Source organism: Stegastes partitus, unplaced genomic scaffold (assembly GCF_000690725.1).
Source record: "Stegastes partitus isolate 25-593 unplaced genomic scaffold, Stegastes_partitus-1.0.2 Scaffold730, whole genome shotgun sequence".
In the NCBI taxonomy this organism is placed as follows: domain Eukaryota; kingdom Metazoa; phylum Chordata; class Actinopteri; family Pomacentridae; genus Stegastes; species Stegastes partitus.
In genome coordinates, this window is record NW_007578461.1 from 278,371 (window position 1) to 296,688 (window position 18,318).

The following is an 18,318-nucleotide window of genomic DNA, read 5'->3' on the forward strand; positions in this document are numbered from 1 at the left end:
GCTGAAAAATAAATGCACAGACATCTTGTCAAAACTGGCTGATGCATTAGCCTCAAATCCCTGATCATCCTGATTACTAAATACTGAGACAAGTGAACATCATACAAACGAGGCCTTAGACAATATTGCTGCTCTTCCTATATCGCTACTAACACTTCTGGGGTACTTGTTAATAATCTAATTGAAAACAGTGTGACTAGTTTATTTGTCTGATCGCTAAAAACAGACTTAAAGTCTGACGTTCACTAACAGATGTCTCTATAAAGCTTGACATGAAGCCTGTAGAAGAAGTGTGGCTAACACCGTTGAGCTTGGTTTGTGTGGTTGCTTCTCCTCCTTGCATTTGTTTGTCAGCTCAATCTGTTGCAACACCTTCCTTCACTGTCATACTATCTAGTGCATCTTACAGAAGCTATGCTTTCATTTTCCCCTCAAGTCAAGGTACATTTTGACTTGCAGGCCACTTCTCTTCGTGAATATAACAAATGCTGTGTAATTAACCCAACATTCATAATTTATTTGGCAGTTGCTCGTCTGTGGGATATCAAATAAATTGTATTGCTCTGCTGTACATACCTTAAATAGTTAGAAATGGCTCAAGAAAAATGTAGTGTGCCCTAAAACCTTTGAGTGTTGTTGCTACTAATATTAGGTTGCAGTAAGTATTCTCGTTAGCAAAGAGCACTGAGACATCAGAATTAATTCTAAATGCGGTTGGATTTCTGATAGAAGGATAAGGCATCAGTGTTTTAAGGAAATTACATCATTTGCTGTTGATGATATTGTAAACCGCTGTCCTCTCACCATCTGATACGTGCGTAGTTGTGTTTTATCAGGGGTGTGAAGCGGCCATGTTGTGCAGATTATCTTGGTTGTTTTCTTCAAATCGTTTGATAGTCACGCAGCTTAAACTTGCAAATCAATTTCATCGTCATCCTGTACAAGTTTTTCTCACAGAAAAGAAATGCTTCTCCTATAAATGTGTAACACTGTGTACCTCATAAAGAGTAGGACCATCATTTATTTTTTTAAATGGTTCCACTCATTCTTGCAGTGATGTTACAGGAAAAAGAGTTTTGGATTAATTTTAAATGGAGTGAGATGAAATAGCTTGCCGTCATATAAATGGCTTTTTAAAGGCATTTCTTTGGCCATCATACAGCCACTGAGAGTCATTGTTCAGAATATATTACTTTTATATAGCTGTTAATGTTGACATAATCTGGACATACACAAGAATTGTGAGGCTCCCAGCATGCATCTTTGCTAAAACAGTGTCACGGATGTCTTTAATTCTGGGATAACTTTTACATCATGTAGGTTAAACATACCCTTCCCTCCCTATAGTTATATGTCACCATCAGCTTTAACTGGTAGATGCCTTTCTACCATGCATATACCATTCTGTTTTTCATTTACTTGTTCTCTTTTTGGATTAGTCATTTAATCTGCTACACGTGTGTGAATATGCACAATGATTTATTTTGCTTTTTTTTTCTTCTCAGTTTCAGGAAGCTTCGCCATTCCACCACCAGTGAGACATTATGCTCGGGGTCCAAAGATTAAGAAGAAAGGTATTTTATGAAGCACTGGCATCATCAAGCCCTGCTTATACATTTCTAAAATGCTCACATAAGCATTTTGTTTCTTTCAGCTCCTGAGGGCCTGTTCAGCGATCTTGCTCCAACAATGCTGAAGAAGGAATATGCAGATATACCTCTTGCTCAAACGTAAACATACACATGTACCTTACCTTACAATAAGCAAAAGTATCATGTCTATTTCCAGTGTATTATTAATCTGCATTTATATACAGTTGAAAGTAGAAGTTTACACACACAAAAAAAAAACAAGACATAACCTTTTTTTTTTCTCACTGTCTGACATTAAATCAGACTAAACTTTTCCTGTTTTAGGTCAGTTACCAAAATTATTTCTATTTGCTAAATGCCAGAGTAATGAGAGAGAGAACTTTTTAGAGATTTTTTATTACTTTCTTCAGAGTCAGAAGTTTACATACATTTCCTTAGTATTTGGTAGCGTTGCCTGTAAACTGTATGACTTGGGTCAAACGGTTTCCTTCCACCAGCTTCTCACAATAGTTTGATGAATTCTGGCCCATTCCTCTTGACAGAACTGGTGGAACTGAGTCAGGTTTGTTGGTCTGCTTGCTCACGCATTCCTTTAGCTCCGCCCACATTTTTTTCCACCAGATTGAGATCAGGGCTTTGTGGTGGCCACGCCAAAACATTGACTTTGTTGTCCTGAAGCCTCTTTGTAACTAATCTAGCGGCATGCTTCAGGTCATTGTCCATGTGGAAGACCCATTTGTACCCAAGCTGTAGTTTCCTGGCTGATGTCTTGAGATGTTGCTTCAATATTTCCACTTAACGTTCTTTCCTCATGATGCCATCTATGTTGTGAAGTGCGTCAGTCCCCCCTGCAGCAGAACACCCCCACAGCATGATGCTGCCACCCCCGTGCTTCACAATAGGGATGGTGTTCTCAGACTTGCAAGCTTCCCCCTTTTTCCTCCACATGTAACAATGGTCATTATGGACAAGCAGTTCAATTTTAGTTTCATCAGACCACAGGACATGTCTCCAGAAATGAAGCTCTTTGTCCATGTGTGCATTTACTAACTGTAATCTGGCTTTTATTATGTTGCTTTTGGAGTAACGTCTTCTTCCTCTCTGAGCAGCCTTTCAGTCCATGTCAGTACAGGACTGGTTTCACTGTGGATAATGACTCTCTGACCAGCTTCAGCAGCATCTTCACAAGGTCTTTTGTTCTGGGGTTGATACGCACATTTCACACCAAAACTCTTGATCTCTGGGGCGTAGAACCTGTCTCCTCCCTGAGTGGTATGATGGCTGGACATTCCCATGGTGTTTATCCTTACATGTAACTGTTTGAACAGATGAACGTGGAGCCTTCAGGCATCTTGGTTGATCTCTTTAGAAGGAAGCAGTGTGTTTGAGCTGTGCCTTAAAATACATCCACAGGTGTGCCTCCAATTAGCTCAAATGTTGTCAATTAACCTATTAAAGCTTCCAAAGCCATGACATCATCGCTGAGCTTTCTTAAATAGTTTGAAAGCATAGTTAATCTTAGTGTATGTAAACTTCTGACTTTAAAGAAAGTCATAAAAAATTCTCTCTCCCGTCATTTTGGCATTTATCAAATAGAAATCATTTTGGCAATCCTACCGTTTAGACTGATTTAATGTCAGACAGCGAGATGAAAAGGCTTTTATGTCTTTTCATATAAACTTCTGGTTTCAGCTGTATCTTATAGATTGATCATTCTGTCTTCTAATTCCACAATATTTTCATTGAACAGGACCGACGATCTCGTTAAACGACTTCTTTCATTGGAGATGGCAAGTAATGTAAGTCGTCACGTCCCAACGCAGTGCTTTGTCGTGTTTAACCCTGCTTTGTTTTTATTTTTCTGATGATTGCTTCTCTAGAAATGTACATTGATACGCCAATTTCAGAAAATACAATCAGAAACGAGTAGCCTAAAATAATAACCAGTAATACTAATATTGTGCACGTCTTCAGACTGATAAGTTTCGACTGAAAAAGGAGCAGCTGATAGCAAAAGTGCAGAGGGATGAGCATGACCGCAGCTCGGTGGAAGTCAGAGGTGAGATGCTGCTCTTAAACGTTTCACATCATGTGTTCAACAAAACACAAACGTAGAAGATATGTTGTTTTTTTTATATAACGATTTTGAATTGCCCTTCTGATCTTTCTTTTTAAAGTGGCTGTTTTGACAACAAGAATTCGAAACCTTCAGGAGCATTTGCAAAAGCATCATAAGGTAAGAGGAGCAGATTTCTCTTCCTTGCACGCTAAACGCTAACACATGTTCTGTGGATGTGTTTAACAAAATCGCCCATTTAAAGGAGTTGACTTGCACCACGAGAACTTTGGTGTATAAACGTCTCTCTAAATTACCTCTCTGCCTTCCTCTGGTGTGAAGCGCGTGTGTGTGTGCTACAGGATATCCTGTGTACTCCCCCACATGAAACAAAAACATGTGTAGCACAGCCATGGTCGGAAGTTTCCATGTTGCATCACGCCTTAAATCTTTTTAGTAAAATTAGCACAGGTATGGAAATGATGTAACATTTAAACTCTTTGTTGTATTTGTGAGTCTAATCATAAGCAGATGACCACAGTGTGGGACTCAAAAGGGTCTCATTTTCCACCCACTTGGACCTGCTTGAGTCACTTCAGTTGTTTCATTTGATGTTATTTCTTGCCAGGACAAAGCTAACAAGAGGCGGATGCTCATGGCCATTGACCAAAGGAAGAAGCTTTTGAAAAACCTTCGACTGGTTCACTATGATGCCTTTGAAAGAGTGTGTAGTCAGCTGGGCATCACCTACACCTTCCCCCCAGAGTACTACAGACGAGTCAGTCGGCGCTGGAAGGCCAAGAAACAATTCTCCATTAAGGTAGAAAACAAATGACCCCCATTAATATATCTACATTTTTGATGTATAAAAATTGCATAAAACTCGTGCAAAGTCACATGAGTGAAACAGCATCACATATAGTGTCTAAGCTCTCTGTAGGTTCATCTACTTTGATGTCAGAGGTGTTGTTTACGACCCACTGACACTTTGCAATGTGTGTCTTCCTTCTCAGCTCTACAATGCGGTGCAGAAGCAGAAAGCAGAGCAGAGGCAGAAGATGAGGCAGAGTTTAGCCGCCACAGAGACAGAAGCAACTGAAGCAAAAGTGACCCAGTGAAGGACAACATACTGTATATTACAACAGCTAATTCTAAAGTCTTGTCTTGACCGGCATCTTTACTCACTTGTGGTAATGTTGCATGTGGTTAAATGAGGGTTTTTTGTTTGTTTTTATGTGTTACCATCACACTTGCTCTTTTGTTTTTAGGTTGATGTCAGAATTATCTAAAAATGCCAATAAAATATTCAAGAAAATTATACTGAAATGAATGTTGGAACTTTATTTGGACTGAAATATATGATTATTAGATGTGTTTTAAGGTTTAGTTGCACAGAAACGTGAGGCAGCCATTGGTCTCGTGTGTGCAAGGTATTTACAAAAGCAGAGAATTCAAATGATTACATAAGGACAAACTGTGAACATGCTGCTTAGGGTGCAGGTAATCAGACTTTTCCACTATGTGATGCAGTTGAAAGGATAATTCAGTGTCAAAACAGATTGAACTTGTCTGTTATGGTGCTTCTCTGGACATTACGTCAGAGCAGGTGTTTTTCCATCAGCTATCAGTGGGAACACTCTTGTCGTGTGCAAGTTACTGCACAATGTTGCATATGAAGCAATCCCAGTTTCCCTGTTTCGGTGCTGTGTTGACAGCATGCAGGCCTTGTGCAAAAGTTGTGCTTTCAAATTTTCCCAGCCTTCTCTTGTGTCACTAAGAGGATCTCAGCATGTTACAACATAGTTCATCTTTGGGAGCACTTTTTAAATGGCTTGAGGTCAAGTGTTGGGCAGAGAAAAGGTTATTAAACGGTTACGACACACTTGTTAGAAAACAACATGAACACCTTCAGTATGATGATGAATTTACAGCCAAATCAATAGATGTGACATAACATCACGGAGAAGCTCATGATATCAAAATTTTGTTGACAGGTCAGTTTCAGGCTGCAAGGGTGGGGTTTCTAATTAATGTCTACACACAGGAAACAGCTGTGGCTGGATGTTGTTCATTGTGCATTTGCACTATTCTCAGGATCTCAGGGACGCATTTCTTCACATTTGGCACAGAAGTTCACTTGGACACAAATGAACTGATCACATGTGGTTCAAGGTCGTTGTGATCTTGCAAAACCCATTTTTAGTTATAGAATGCATACATTATTATGATATAATGTCACACAAATGTCTGATAGGATAAAATGAGCACCTGATGACATTATATATTCACAAAGACAAACAGCAACTTCAGGAACAGAAGGGCAGATTGTGAGTGTATTTCACATTAGGTCAGATATTTAATTGGTAACAGAATGTGTTGCTTTTGCGTTGTGTCGTGTATTGTGTCCAGTGAAAGTACCTCACTATGACATAGTCATCGTTTAATTTGATATCCAATATGAGGAAGCAGCAACACAATCATTTCCAGAGACATCGAAGTCACCGCTTTCTGACTGTACTTTGAATACATAGTTTTGTGAAATTCCTTTAACTTTTCAAGCTGCTGCAAACTTCATTCTTGGAATAACAAGAAATGCAATCCTGTGTGTGTTTGACATGAACATCAATCTAAGCGTTCCTTTGGGGGTCATACTGATTCTGTACAAAAAAGAAAAAAAGAAAAGAAAAGAAAAAAAAAAACGTGTATCTGCTTGTAGTTTTGTCCTGGTTTGAATTCTGAGAAAATCCGTTCCTTCTTTTACAAGCTGCAGCGGTAACACAGCATGCAGGTTGCTCAAAACCTCAACTTGTATGACAAGGGACGTGAGACATTTCTGAGTGTCATATGAAACTCCACAACTGTGTGAGTTCTCTGAACTGTGCTGATCTGGTGAGATGGAAAACCATTTCAACTGACGTCCACACCAGACACATGTGCTAGTGACCTGTAAGCGTTTGACACTGTCCCCCACTATCAGCCCCCAAGTAAAGCAGCAGTTCTCGTTAATGGTCTGAATTTGTCATTTGCTCACCGCAGATCTTTGTCATCCTCAGAAACAGCAGTTTGTTGGCAAACCAGCATTTCACAGCTCATGTTCGTCATAGTTTCCTGTGTGGTGTGCAACTTGTCAGTTTGATCTAGAGGAGCTCAGACTCACACAGTCTTCTGGTAAGTGACACCTTTTTCTTTTCCTCCGCAGAAGATTAACTTAAAAATGTGCAATTATTCGGATTAAACCGATATTGCTCATAAATCATATTTGCACAGCATTCACATTCTTTACTCTAGATGTTTTTTTTTGCAGTCACATTGAGCTGCGTATGAGTGCACTGGTAGAAAATAGCGTAGCTTTTTACATGCTCTTTCGTTTTCACCTGACTTTGGAGGTAGCGGGTTACATAAATGACTTTATGAGCATTTAGATTTTACTATGGTACCATTTACCAGTCTGTGTTATGACTACTACTGACCTAATTAACTACATACTATTAAAAAAAGTCCTTAAGGGAAAATTCCAAAAGTATTTTTAAAGCCAGGTCGATCTACCACAACCAGTCGAGCAGATCGCCGTCCACTGTACGTCTGGTCGGAGGTTAAATTCTGCTAAAAGGAGTTTTTTTTAACTCCTCCAAGTTCTTGATCAAGGTGGAACTACTCATCTATAACATTGTTTGGACTTGACCTTATTATGTAAAGTGCAATGAGAGGATTTATATTATGATTTGGTGCAGTATAATTGAAAGTCTTGCCCAAACAAAGTATTTTCTGACCACTATTGCTGAATTAGAGGCTATATTGTTAGACACCGATTGTGTTGAGAAGGATTTCACGAAGATATGGATGTATTATGTATGAAGCATGCACGACAGTTAACATCGGGTGTAAATCACAAGCTTGCAAAGCCCACAGACCAGTTTCTTATTTGGTGTTTGACACAATTGTTGAAGCCTAAAATGAATGTCGATTGAGCGTAGTGGTAGCATAACACGGATGTTTGGGTATTAGATTTATTCTCTCATCAAGCATACTGTAATATTTTAATTACCGTATCCTTATTTATCTATATGACTGCACAAAAAGTCAAACTATGACATTTCCTACTCTGTAAATTAACAGCATCACATGTAAGTGTTTGTATATATAAGACCAAATGTGGATAAAAACAGTGTCATATTGTAAAACTGATTTAGGAAACCGTTTCTCTCTCCATGTGCAACAATCTAATCTTTTGCTGCTGCAGTTTTAACAGCTCAACATGTTTGTACCTTCGCAGCTTCATCGAAACAAGCAAATCCAGGACTACAAATGTCGAACCCAGTGGTCACCCATCAACCAGGTGCAGGCGGCTACGGGACGAATGTGCAAACGGGAGAGTGGAGCACGGGCCTGTGCTCCTGCTTTAGCGACTGTTTCATCTGTGAGTAGAATTCACATAGTTTCACACCAAAGACACTCTCAGACACTCTTTTCAGAGCGATGCTGTCGTCTCATGGTGAAACACACCTCTGTTGTTCAGGTGCCCTTGGTTTTTTCTGTCCACTCGCGCTGAGCTGCTACACGGCAAATAAGTATGGAGAAAACTGCTGTTTGGGTTGCCTGCCAGGAGGTTTATCAGCCATCAGGACTCATATGAGACTGACCTATGGTATTCAGGTATGCTACTCACATCATATATTCTAAGCTGAACGCCTTCACGTGATGCTTTCAGTCTCATAGAGGAAGCCTGACTCAACCTCACCTTGGGTGTTATGAAAGACTGAGATTTCATTACATGTTGGGTGTTCCCAATCGTTGAGAAACCTGAATTGCAGCACATTTTCTCAAAAAAAGATTTGACTTTGCATAATGTGACTTTTTTTGCTGTTGTTTGTGTTTCTTGCAATCTTCATACAACAGGGAACAATCTGCAACGACGCCACAATGCTCTTTTTCTGTGGAATTTGTGAAGTGTGCAGGATGGCACGAGAAATCCGCATCAGGAACGGAGAGGTTTCAGTGTAACAAGAGCGTCTGATGATGATGATCCACTGTTGGCAAAGTAATGTGTTTATTCCTGAAACCTTCGGGCTGACGGGGCAGCTAATGGAATGCAGTTCAATGTGTTAAATGTCATTTTTTCTTTAGCCTTACATGTATCTGCACAGTATGACAAATTGCTAGTGCTAACCACAGTTGCTGTAAATAAATTTCATTGTCCATGTGCATAATTTATAATGGTTATTTACATGGCTTTAAAAAAAAAATTCATTTCAAATGTTTTTATTTCTTTTAATTTTCAATGTAATAAATTTTTACCACTCAACATGTGTTGCTGTGTAAAGTGATGTTCCTCTCACAAAACAAATTTAGTTCCATTTGGGTGAATATAAGTCCGCTTGCAGGCCAGCATTCTGGGTTGTGACCCTTTAAAATAAATGAAACACTTCATCAAAGGTTATGATATCAACATGGAGCAGCTGAACGAAAGAGAGTTTTTATCTGCATGTGCTTTAAGTGCATAGTCAGCTTCCTTTCCTTCATGCTGTGGTCATAATGAAAGTCCTATCACCTCCTCTGACCCCGCCCCTTACTCTTATGTCATAACGCTACAGCGCTCTGATTGGCTGTCCTCTTCGTGGCCTGGCAACCAGAAGAGGCTTTACCAAACAGATCCCCCCTTTAGCAAACATTCAAGCTAGCTGCGGTCGCTAGCTACCTACATTCTCTGGACACGTTTATAGCTGTTCAAAAACCGTCATGTCGTCAAGGACTCTGCCGTTGCTCTTTATTAACCTCGGCGGGGAAATGCTGTACATCCTGGACCAGCGGCTTCGAGCTCAGAATATACCGGCTGACAAAGCTAAGAAAGGTAGTTAGCCTAGCAGCTAACCAGCTAACAACACAAATGTCACTTATTCTGCAGTACAACGGTATGTTGCACCACGATAGTTGCACATTCAGCTTGGTGAGTTGATTCGTGTACTGGTTGGTGTATTGGTAAGTTCTGGTGATTCAATGGACCGCCATTGCTGATGCGTAGAACAAGTCTAATTAGGAGCTCAAAGCAAATTACACTGTGTAATTTCCGTTATCTATAGATTGGACATTGAAATCACTTCTACCATAAAGGGCTGTAAAAGATAGCTTTCACAAAAGGACATTGGATGCTATGTATTGTATATAATTATTTAGACATATCTAAATTCAGCACACAGCTATATCCAAGTCTATTGGTGTACATCAGCAGTATGGTTTCCAGAACATCATTTCATCTATCTATCTCCTTTTAATTCATAAAGTTTCCACAATAGCTGCCTGGATAGAGGAGGACAGAAAGAGAGGTATTGGTACAAGATTCAATGTGATCATGCACTAATGCATTAGTAGGTCTTTGCTCTGCTTTGGCCTAGCTGTAACTCATATGCTGCATCAACAGGATTCAATACATTACCAACAGAGACCTCATACACACAGATAATGTCCTGTAGTTGCTCCTACACCTGGGTACATCATGTAAGTGGCTGGATCACTTAAATGCTCATGTCCTAGCTGCAAACTGCATTGATTTAAGTGATTAAGAGTGTACAAGTATAATGAGTATCTGGTTTTCTGTATACATTGACAGCCTCATCAGGGGTCAGCGCAGTTATTTCTGTGTCAGCGCCTAGGCTAATGTTGTTTTCCTTATTTTTACTCTTAATTTTTTTTGTTGTTGTCACTTGAACCTTGGCTTGGTTTTTGGGTAAGTAGAGCTACTGCTTTCTGGACAAATGTAAAAAGGTGAATTTAGCTAATATGTTTGACTTCTTACAGATACAGCTCATTGTGATTAGTTGCAATAGTGATGCGCAGAATTGACAATAGTAAAACATAATTTTAAAACCCAACTGTTTCCAATCTGACTATTGGCCTGCTATCAAGTGGGTTAAAATGCTGTTGGCTCGCCATGCTACTGCTTCGTTAGGGCCTTTGGGATTAAACTCTGGATGGAGCTGTTTTGGCCAACATATAGTATAGATGCTCCCCTGCCTGCTTCTGAGCCTGCAATGTGGAAAGTACATTTTTCTAACTTCGGTTAACTCTTTGTGGTTCTTTCTGTTGCACTGTTTACCTGACTAGTTATGAATGACATCATCACCACCATGTTCAATAAAAAGTTCCTGGAGGAGCTTTTCAAGCCACAGGAGCTGTACTCCAAGAAGGCCCTGCGGACGGTGTTTGACAGGCTGGCTCATGCATCCATAATGAGGCTCAATCAAGCCAGTATGGACAAGGTAGGTCATCATTTACACAAATGTACAGTACCCATTGTGTTTTTGTTTACTGCTCTGTCTTTTTCTTGACATTTGATGTTTGTTTTTTCCAGTACAAATATGCACTCATGAATCACATTCCTTCAACGCTGCACAGAGATGCTAGTTTGTCTCAGCCTCTTCATTATACACATTAGAGCAGTATTTTCAATCAAGTACACTGGCTGTGAATTAGATAAATCTACATTTAAATCAGTCATTTACATAACAAATATAAAACTAGTGTATATTCTTTTGTTGCCTTTAAGCCTGACTATATAATGCAGTGTAGCTGCATTACAGAGCCATTCATATGTGATGTGTGTGGCTCCCTCTGTTGTTTATCATGTAACATGCATTTATTTTGCTGAATAAGGCACTGATGCTTCCATGTGTCTCTCTTCACAGCTTTATGACTTGATGACCATGGCTTTCAAATATCAGGTGCTTCTCTGTCCCCGACCTAAGGACATCCTCCTCGTCTCCTTCAACCACATGGATGCGATCAAAGACTTTGTGAAAGATACTCCCAGCATTCTCAGCCAGGTTGATGAAACATACCGACAGCTGATAGAGGTACATGTTAGATTTCTTTACATTTGCTATGGACATGAACAGTTAGCAATGTGTCACATGACCTATTGTTTTTTCCAGCAGTTGACCACAAGTTCTTTTTTTTTCTTTTTTTTTTTACTTGAACAGAGACAGCATCCAAAAGCTTCCCTTACTTGTGTAACTATGCATTAAACATAAGCAGAATGAAGAAGAGAAGGAAAGCAGTTCAGAACAAAAGGACTAGATACATTTTTATTAGTGTCTAGTTAAACATAGTCAGCTGTGTTTGATGAACTGGCTTAGACTGCAATGTGTTGACAAGGCTAAGAAGAAAAATCTTATCAGTGTTACAAGTGTCACAGTCCTATGACCAAATAAATGATGAAAGTCCCAATATCAGACCATTACAAAAAGACAGAAAGCTATTCAATTCAGCTACATAGAGGATACCAAGGTCACAATGGAAACTGCTAACACTTTTAGTGGCTTATTTCTATTACGAAGAAGCCATTTGTTTTGAATGACTACAGTTTACAGCTGCTAATACTTGTGGGTATGTTTCATCTTTTTGCTGATTCCTCTCATGGTAATGCCAATGACGTTGCATGTGGTCATCGATTTAAACTATTACATATGAGTCCATGACTAACATGCTTAGTCAGTTAGCTTTTGCATTGTTTGCAATAAAATTAAATGGACTAATGTGAAATATCAATAAAGCAAAAATACATGTGTGTTTTATATGGATCATATTTACAGTATAGTTATCATTTTAGATTTAAAAAATCTAGTTCTCGTTTAATTAATCAGTACATCATTATGTATGTTTACAGTGCGATTATAGTTATGAAAGATGTGAAGTGTTTTGCAGTGACTGCACACATTGTTCATTGAAAGGTTAGATATACAAAACCAGCATAATTATTTTAAAATACAGCTAAGAGTTGACTCTATCTTTCCTAACTTTATGTTCATGTTTCCAGCACCTCCAGCTCTGGAGTACACACTAATCTTTACATTTTTACTTTTATTACTTTTTAGATGTATACCACCTTGTCCAGTGGTGAATTCCAGCTGATTAGACAAACTCTTCTTATCTTCTTCCAAGACATGCATATAAGGGTAAGTCCACCATTTGTAACATCTAATCCTTGGGACAGTGTTAAATAGAGAACCTTCTGTTTTTGTGACTTATATCGCTCACTTGCCTTTTTTCTGTCTATGTCTTTTTCTGTGCCAGGTGTCTATTTTCCTCAAAGACAAAGTACAGAACTCAAACGGCCGCTTTGTACTTCCCACCAGTGGTCCTGTGCCCCATGGAACACAAGTCCCTGGTTTGATAAGGTACCACAGCATACGGCTCTTATTCCTCAGACCCAAGGACTCTTTACTCTGAAGAATGACAACTGACACTGAGATTAAATAAATGGCTTTGATAGCTAGCTTTGGTCCTTCCAATAATCTTTAATGTTTTTCCTTTTGTCTATCATATAGTCTGTTTACTATCTTACTTAGACACTGTAATCTGATGTTAAGTAGACGTATCCGCAACTAATCGCATTACAGGGCTTTTGTTGAACAAGCACTTGACTTCTAATTTTAGATGAGTTGTATGTTTAGCTTGGATCACATTTCTTAAGGATTGTATTTGCACAATGAAACATTTAGAACATAGAGGAAACAAGAACTTGGGCTTCTCCTCAAGAGAACTGCTTTTATCACGGGCAGGGGAAATTTAAAAGAAAACTGCTGTGTACAGCAAAAGTATTGATCTGTGCTCTTGTGTTTTTATCTGGTCATTCTAGGATGTTTAGCTGTACTGGTGAGGAGCTGACCAGGCAGCAGTTCAATAATGGAGGGAACTACAATGCTGCACTCCGGGAAGGATCCTTTGAGATTTTTGGAGACAGAGTCACAAAACTCGGCACAAACATGTAAGATGCTGCAAACTGCCCAAATACAAACATGAGTCTCTTTTGTGTGTCATTTGGTGATCGTAAGCCATGCCGGTGAAGAAATATGTGAAGGCACAAATCAAAGAAAAATATGCCAGTGTAGACAACAGATGTTTGATCAGGTATGTGACATCCAAAGCACTCAAGAATATGCGGTTTGACATCACCTGAGAGGAATAAATGGGACTCTACCATCTAGTAAAGAATATGAAGACTATTGCATCATTGAGATTTTTACAATTTAGAATAGAATAGATTAGAATAGAACAGAACTGAATAGAATGGAATAGAGAGTCTTTATTGTCATTATAGAACTACAGTGAAATTTAAAGAGCTGCTTCTGAGGTGCACCAGCAATATGCACTATTTGACATGCAAGCCCTATATTACAACACTTTGTACAGCAATATAGACCACAATTTAAAACCAATTGCAATAGCAGAGTGGTAGCTGGGTATTGCACAGAGTGAAGTGGTTATTATTACGTCTGTGTGAGGTAGACTGAGTAATAGTTTGCCAGTATGTGTGCAACCTTACAAAGAAATATAGAATAGAATAGAATAGAATAGAATAGAATAGAATAGAATAGAATAGAAAACACTTGTGAAAATAATTGGGAGTTCCAGATAAAAGTATCTGGAACTCCCAACTAGTCAGTCATAACTGATGAAGCCTCCTGAATAAGAGATGAAACGTCTTCAGGAAACTCAAGCTAGACCAGTTGCTAAGATTAGTCTACCAGAATAACCATGACCTGGATGACTGAGAATCTTCACAGACAATAGAAAATACTTCATTTTTCCCAGACCTGGGAAATTATTGCGATACAGCAGAAAAAAAAAAAAAAAAACAAAACAAAACAAGAAAAAGGCCAAAAGTAAAAAACAATAAAAAAAAAAAAAATAAAATAAATCACTGTACAAAATGTGCAAATTGAAAAAACAGTGCAAAAACAAAGCATTTTACAGAGCAGAAAGCTGAGAATGCTCTCTGCCAGACAGAGGTGAGGTGTTGTATATGGTTATTGCTCCAGGTAGGAATGATTTCCTGTACCGGTCCTTGTGACAGCGGAGCTGAATCAGTCTATTTGAGAAGGAGCTCCGCTGCCTGTCCAGAAGGGGTTGGAGAGGGTGGTCGGGGTTATCCAGAATATATAACAGTTTGTTCAGAGTCCTCCTCTCCACCACAGCTTCCATGGTGTCTGGTTTGCAGCCAGTTCTGCACTTTAAATAAAGCATGTGCAAGTCATTCTTTGACACCGTGTTACATGGATATGTCCTCATTTTCTCTTTTTAATCCTGTTACTCAGGTACAGCGTAAGCCGCCCAGTGGAGACTCACATGTCTGGCACATCCAAAAATTCTGCTCAGCACACAAAGGTGAAACAAACAAAAAAACTGTGAACTTTATGCACACAAATGTAACTTTGAAAACTGGTTCTGACAGGTTTTAACAGCACATAACGTGCTTACAAATATGGTGTGCTCACCCCGTTGCAGAAGTAAACTTTACTTCCTGTTGCAACGTCATCATCAGGTGGATGATCTTGCAAACAACAGGTTCAGTGTAAATATGCTGAAGTGAACAAGCTGCTGTGTGTCAACAGGTCAATACTGCTCCCAACCCTCTGGCCAAAGAGGAGCTGAATCTGTTGGCCAGGTTAATGGGAGGATTGGAAGTTCAGAAACCAGGAAACACAGACAGTGGCTTCCGAGTTAATCTCTTTGCCACAGATGAAGAAGAAGAGTGAGTACCCTTATATGTGATGTACAGTACTTACTCAAATGCAACTGCTAATATTATCTTTGTGAAACTTTACTGTTTAGCTTGGAGATGACCAGTACTAACACTGTGACTCTCCTTTATCGCAGAGAGGCATTAATATCAAGACCTGATGAGCTTTCATATGGAGTCATAAACATCCAAGCAACAAAGGTAAAGCTTAGTTGTCTTTCCTTGCAAATTCTTTTTGAAGAAAGCCATTACTTGTCCAGTATTTGTTTAATAATGCTGCAATACATCTGACAGGACATTTATTAATAAAAATGTGTGACCGTTTGTCATCTTTGGGCAAGTGCAGAATGCAAGATTTATTTATGTTGTTAATCTTTTGTCTTAAATGGAAAACACTTCAATTTCTGTTGTCATATAAAAAAAGTGACTTGACTTTCAACATCTCAGAGTTACTGGTTTGCTCAACCACAGGACAGTTTTGTTCCTGTTATCACTGCAGAAACTGCACAACTCGTCTAATACAAGATGTACTGATAAAAGGCCACTCTGGTTCGTAGCTATGGTGCTTGCTTTGTTTTGGGCTCTCTGATTCCCCCTCCCACTGTCTGATCTGCTCTCCTCCCATTTTACCCCTACCCCCAAGGTAGCCCAATTACAGCTACAATAAAATCCAACATGGTACAAAATTAATCTAGGATCTGAAACAGCTCACAGTGTGGTCCGGACCCATCTTTGAAACATTTGAACTATTAGACTTGTGACCATGCACACTGATTTTGTGACTACTATAGGTCTTTCATCTCTAGTCTTACTTAATATGGGATAATAAAATAATAGTAGTCTACACGATCTCTGACATCTCAGTTTTGCAACTGGTCCATTCTGTTTTAGCCCTGATAAACAAACATCACGAATGACCTAAGAGCGAAATGTTGTCTTTGGCAGTCATGGCCTTAAAGTTATACAGTCAGTGATGAGGGACGTGAGGCTTTGCCAGTCTAACAGGATTTACTGTGATGAGGTATAAGTCCCTGTCATGACCACTCAAACACTGTGATTGGTGGATACCACTGTCTTTCAGGATCAGCAGGCCAATGCAGAACTGGCCAAGATCATGGGAGAATTTACAGAGTCTGGAGATCAGTCTCCGAGTGCCAGCAGCAAAGGAGACGACCTTCTAGCCATGATGGACGGTCTGTGATATGGTCACGCTGGCAGACAGACCCAGGGAGCGGGGCACAATGCGCACAATGCATCATCCAAGGTCTGCACTACTGAGAACCAATCGGCTGTCTATACCTGTGAATCCACTGCAGAAACCCCCACATGCAGCCACAAAACCTTTCTGGGGTGGCGTTGAAATGCAGATGTGAGCAAGTGTTTCCATTGGTTGTCAGACAAACCAGCTGCGTATTTGCATTGAACAAACAAGTATGTGCGGCGAGATGAGCTTTAAGCTGGAATATGCTGTCATAGTATGTTTGCTGTAAACTGAGAGGAGATTTCAGTGCAACAAGGTATACAGTAGGCCTATATCAGTGTAACGAACATGTCGGTGTGATAATAGCAAAACATCTGTTTATATAATGTCAAGATGTCGCATTTTGGAATTCAGTATATGTAAGATACACATTCCTTAAATTTACTTTCCCACAGTGTCATTAAATCCTATCAGTCATGTGTACAATTACATCACAGCTTTTAGTTGGCTTTGAGGCTCGTAGTCCATCATTTCATGGCAGTTTGTTTTACCACCTTTCCATCCCAAGGATGTCCTATCTCTACACCATGGGCAGAGGAAGTTTGTTGACCTCCTCTGTATTCTGTAATGATACTGTGGGAGAGTTGAAGGAACCCAAGTGCTCTTTCTGCTTCGATTTAAATTCCCTCAAAATGTATTTTGGTAAGAAATGTTTATTTAACACCGTACTGGTTTACCTTAAAAGAATATGGGGAGCAACTTATACGACATATTTCTCTTCCATGTGATGTCAGTGAATGTTGAGAAAAGGCCCAGAAATGTGCTCTTTGGTGAGTACATTGTTAAATATAAAGTAATGCAATATAAGTAATTGTCTAATCTGTAAATATGTTTATGGCACTACTATATTTATTGAATGTATTATTTTCTGTGTATAGACGAGTGCACACTGCTGCATTTGTTAAATTGTTGAATGTTTAACGTAGTATTTTTAATAAATAGATGAAAAAATAAAACATGTTTTTACACAGATTAATGCATGAACCGTATCATCTGCTTTGTTACTGATGCAACACAGTGTTAATAATGACACGAACCTTGTAACAGTGTGTTGTAGTTAATAAGGTACAGCAGTAGGGGGCGACATCTGTCCTTTATAAACACAGTGTACTGTCTGTGGTGTTCCCAAACTGAAAGCCACACTGCTCCCATGGATGTTATTGTACCAATATTGTGCCTTTATGTAGTTTTTCTTTACTAATTCGCCATCCTGAGAAGTGCAGTGCTCACTGAATTTTAAAATGAAAAAGAAAGAACAGTCAGATTTATGTATACGTAGATTGTTCTGGTTTGGTTTACCCACCAACCCAGAACAATAAAAGCAATATGCTTCAGTATCATCCACAATATGATTACCCTCCTCCAGCAGTGACCTACAATGAGAATTGCTATAGCAACAGCAACCTGTAGTACGCATAATACGTGTGTGCAGTCTGCCTGCAGACGAGACAAAGTGAGGCTGTGATAGTCTGCACTCCCCCAGTCAGCCATACACTCACACACACACACACACACACACACACGAACACAGTGCATACCATGTAGGCAAAACATGCTGAGACATTTCTCTCAATTGATCTGGGGGTGGAGGATTCTGGTGAGGTCTTCCCAATAATCTTGGCAAAATAGAGACAAGAAACACGATGTGCCCTGAGGATACAGCCTACTTGCAAAACAAACAGAAACCAGAGCTCTTGCCAGTCATCCTGCAAGAATCTTCATTGGAATCAACAGAGCTTGCTAGAAAGCAATTTTTCACCATGCAGCTCGGAAAACTTTATTGTGCATCTAATGACACATTAATCCCCTTTTCAGCAGCGTATTTGCAAACATCACAGAAGTTATTTGCCAGTATAATAAATAGCAATTAAGATTTTTTTTATTTTTTATTTTT

At 39.3% G+C, this 18,318-nt stretch overlaps 3 protein-coding genes across 3 annotated transcripts; all 3 read left to right on the forward strand.

Annotated features, from left to right (window-relative positions):
* The first annotated feature begins 979 nt into the window (after positions 1-979).
* mrps15 (mitochondrial ribosomal protein S15) lies at positions 980-4,974 on the forward strand. The gene is made up of 8 exons (XM_008291295.1): positions 980-1,007; positions 1,506-1,574; positions 1,655-1,730; positions 3,343-3,391; positions 3,567-3,651; positions 3,770-3,828; positions 4,277-4,468; positions 4,662-4,974. The coding sequence occupies exons 1-8, from the start codon at positions 980-982 to the stop codon at positions 4,764-4,766; spliced, it is 663 nt and encodes a 220-aa protein (XP_008289517.1). The 3' UTR covers positions 4,767-4,974.
* A 1,745-nt stretch (positions 4,975-6,719) lies between these two features.
* On the forward strand, positions 6,720-8,950 carry LOC103364236 (cornifelin homolog). Its single transcript, XM_008291289.1, has 4 exons — positions 6,720-6,816; positions 7,922-8,065; positions 8,165-8,301; positions 8,545-8,950. The coding sequence occupies exons 2-4, from the start codon at positions 7,954-7,956 to the stop codon at positions 8,647-8,649; spliced, it is 354 nt and encodes a 117-aa protein (XP_008289511.1). The 5' UTR covers positions 6,720-6,816; positions 7,922-7,953; the 3' UTR covers positions 8,650-8,950.
* Positions 8,951-9,302: 352 nt separating this feature from the next.
* oscp1b (organic solute carrier partner 1b) lies at positions 9,303-17,400 on the forward strand. The gene is made up of 10 exons (XM_008291291.1): positions 9,303-9,496; positions 10,747-10,901; positions 11,328-11,495; positions 12,516-12,596; positions 12,715-12,818; positions 13,280-13,408; positions 14,739-14,808; positions 15,036-15,175; positions 15,301-15,364; positions 16,245-17,400. Exons 1-10 carry the CDS (start codon positions 9,385-9,387, stop codon positions 16,362-16,364), a joined length of 1,143 nt encoding a protein of 380 aa, XP_008289513.1. The 5' UTR covers positions 9,303-9,384; the 3' UTR covers positions 16,365-17,400.
* The last annotated feature ends 918 nt before the right edge of the window (positions 17,401-18,318 follow it).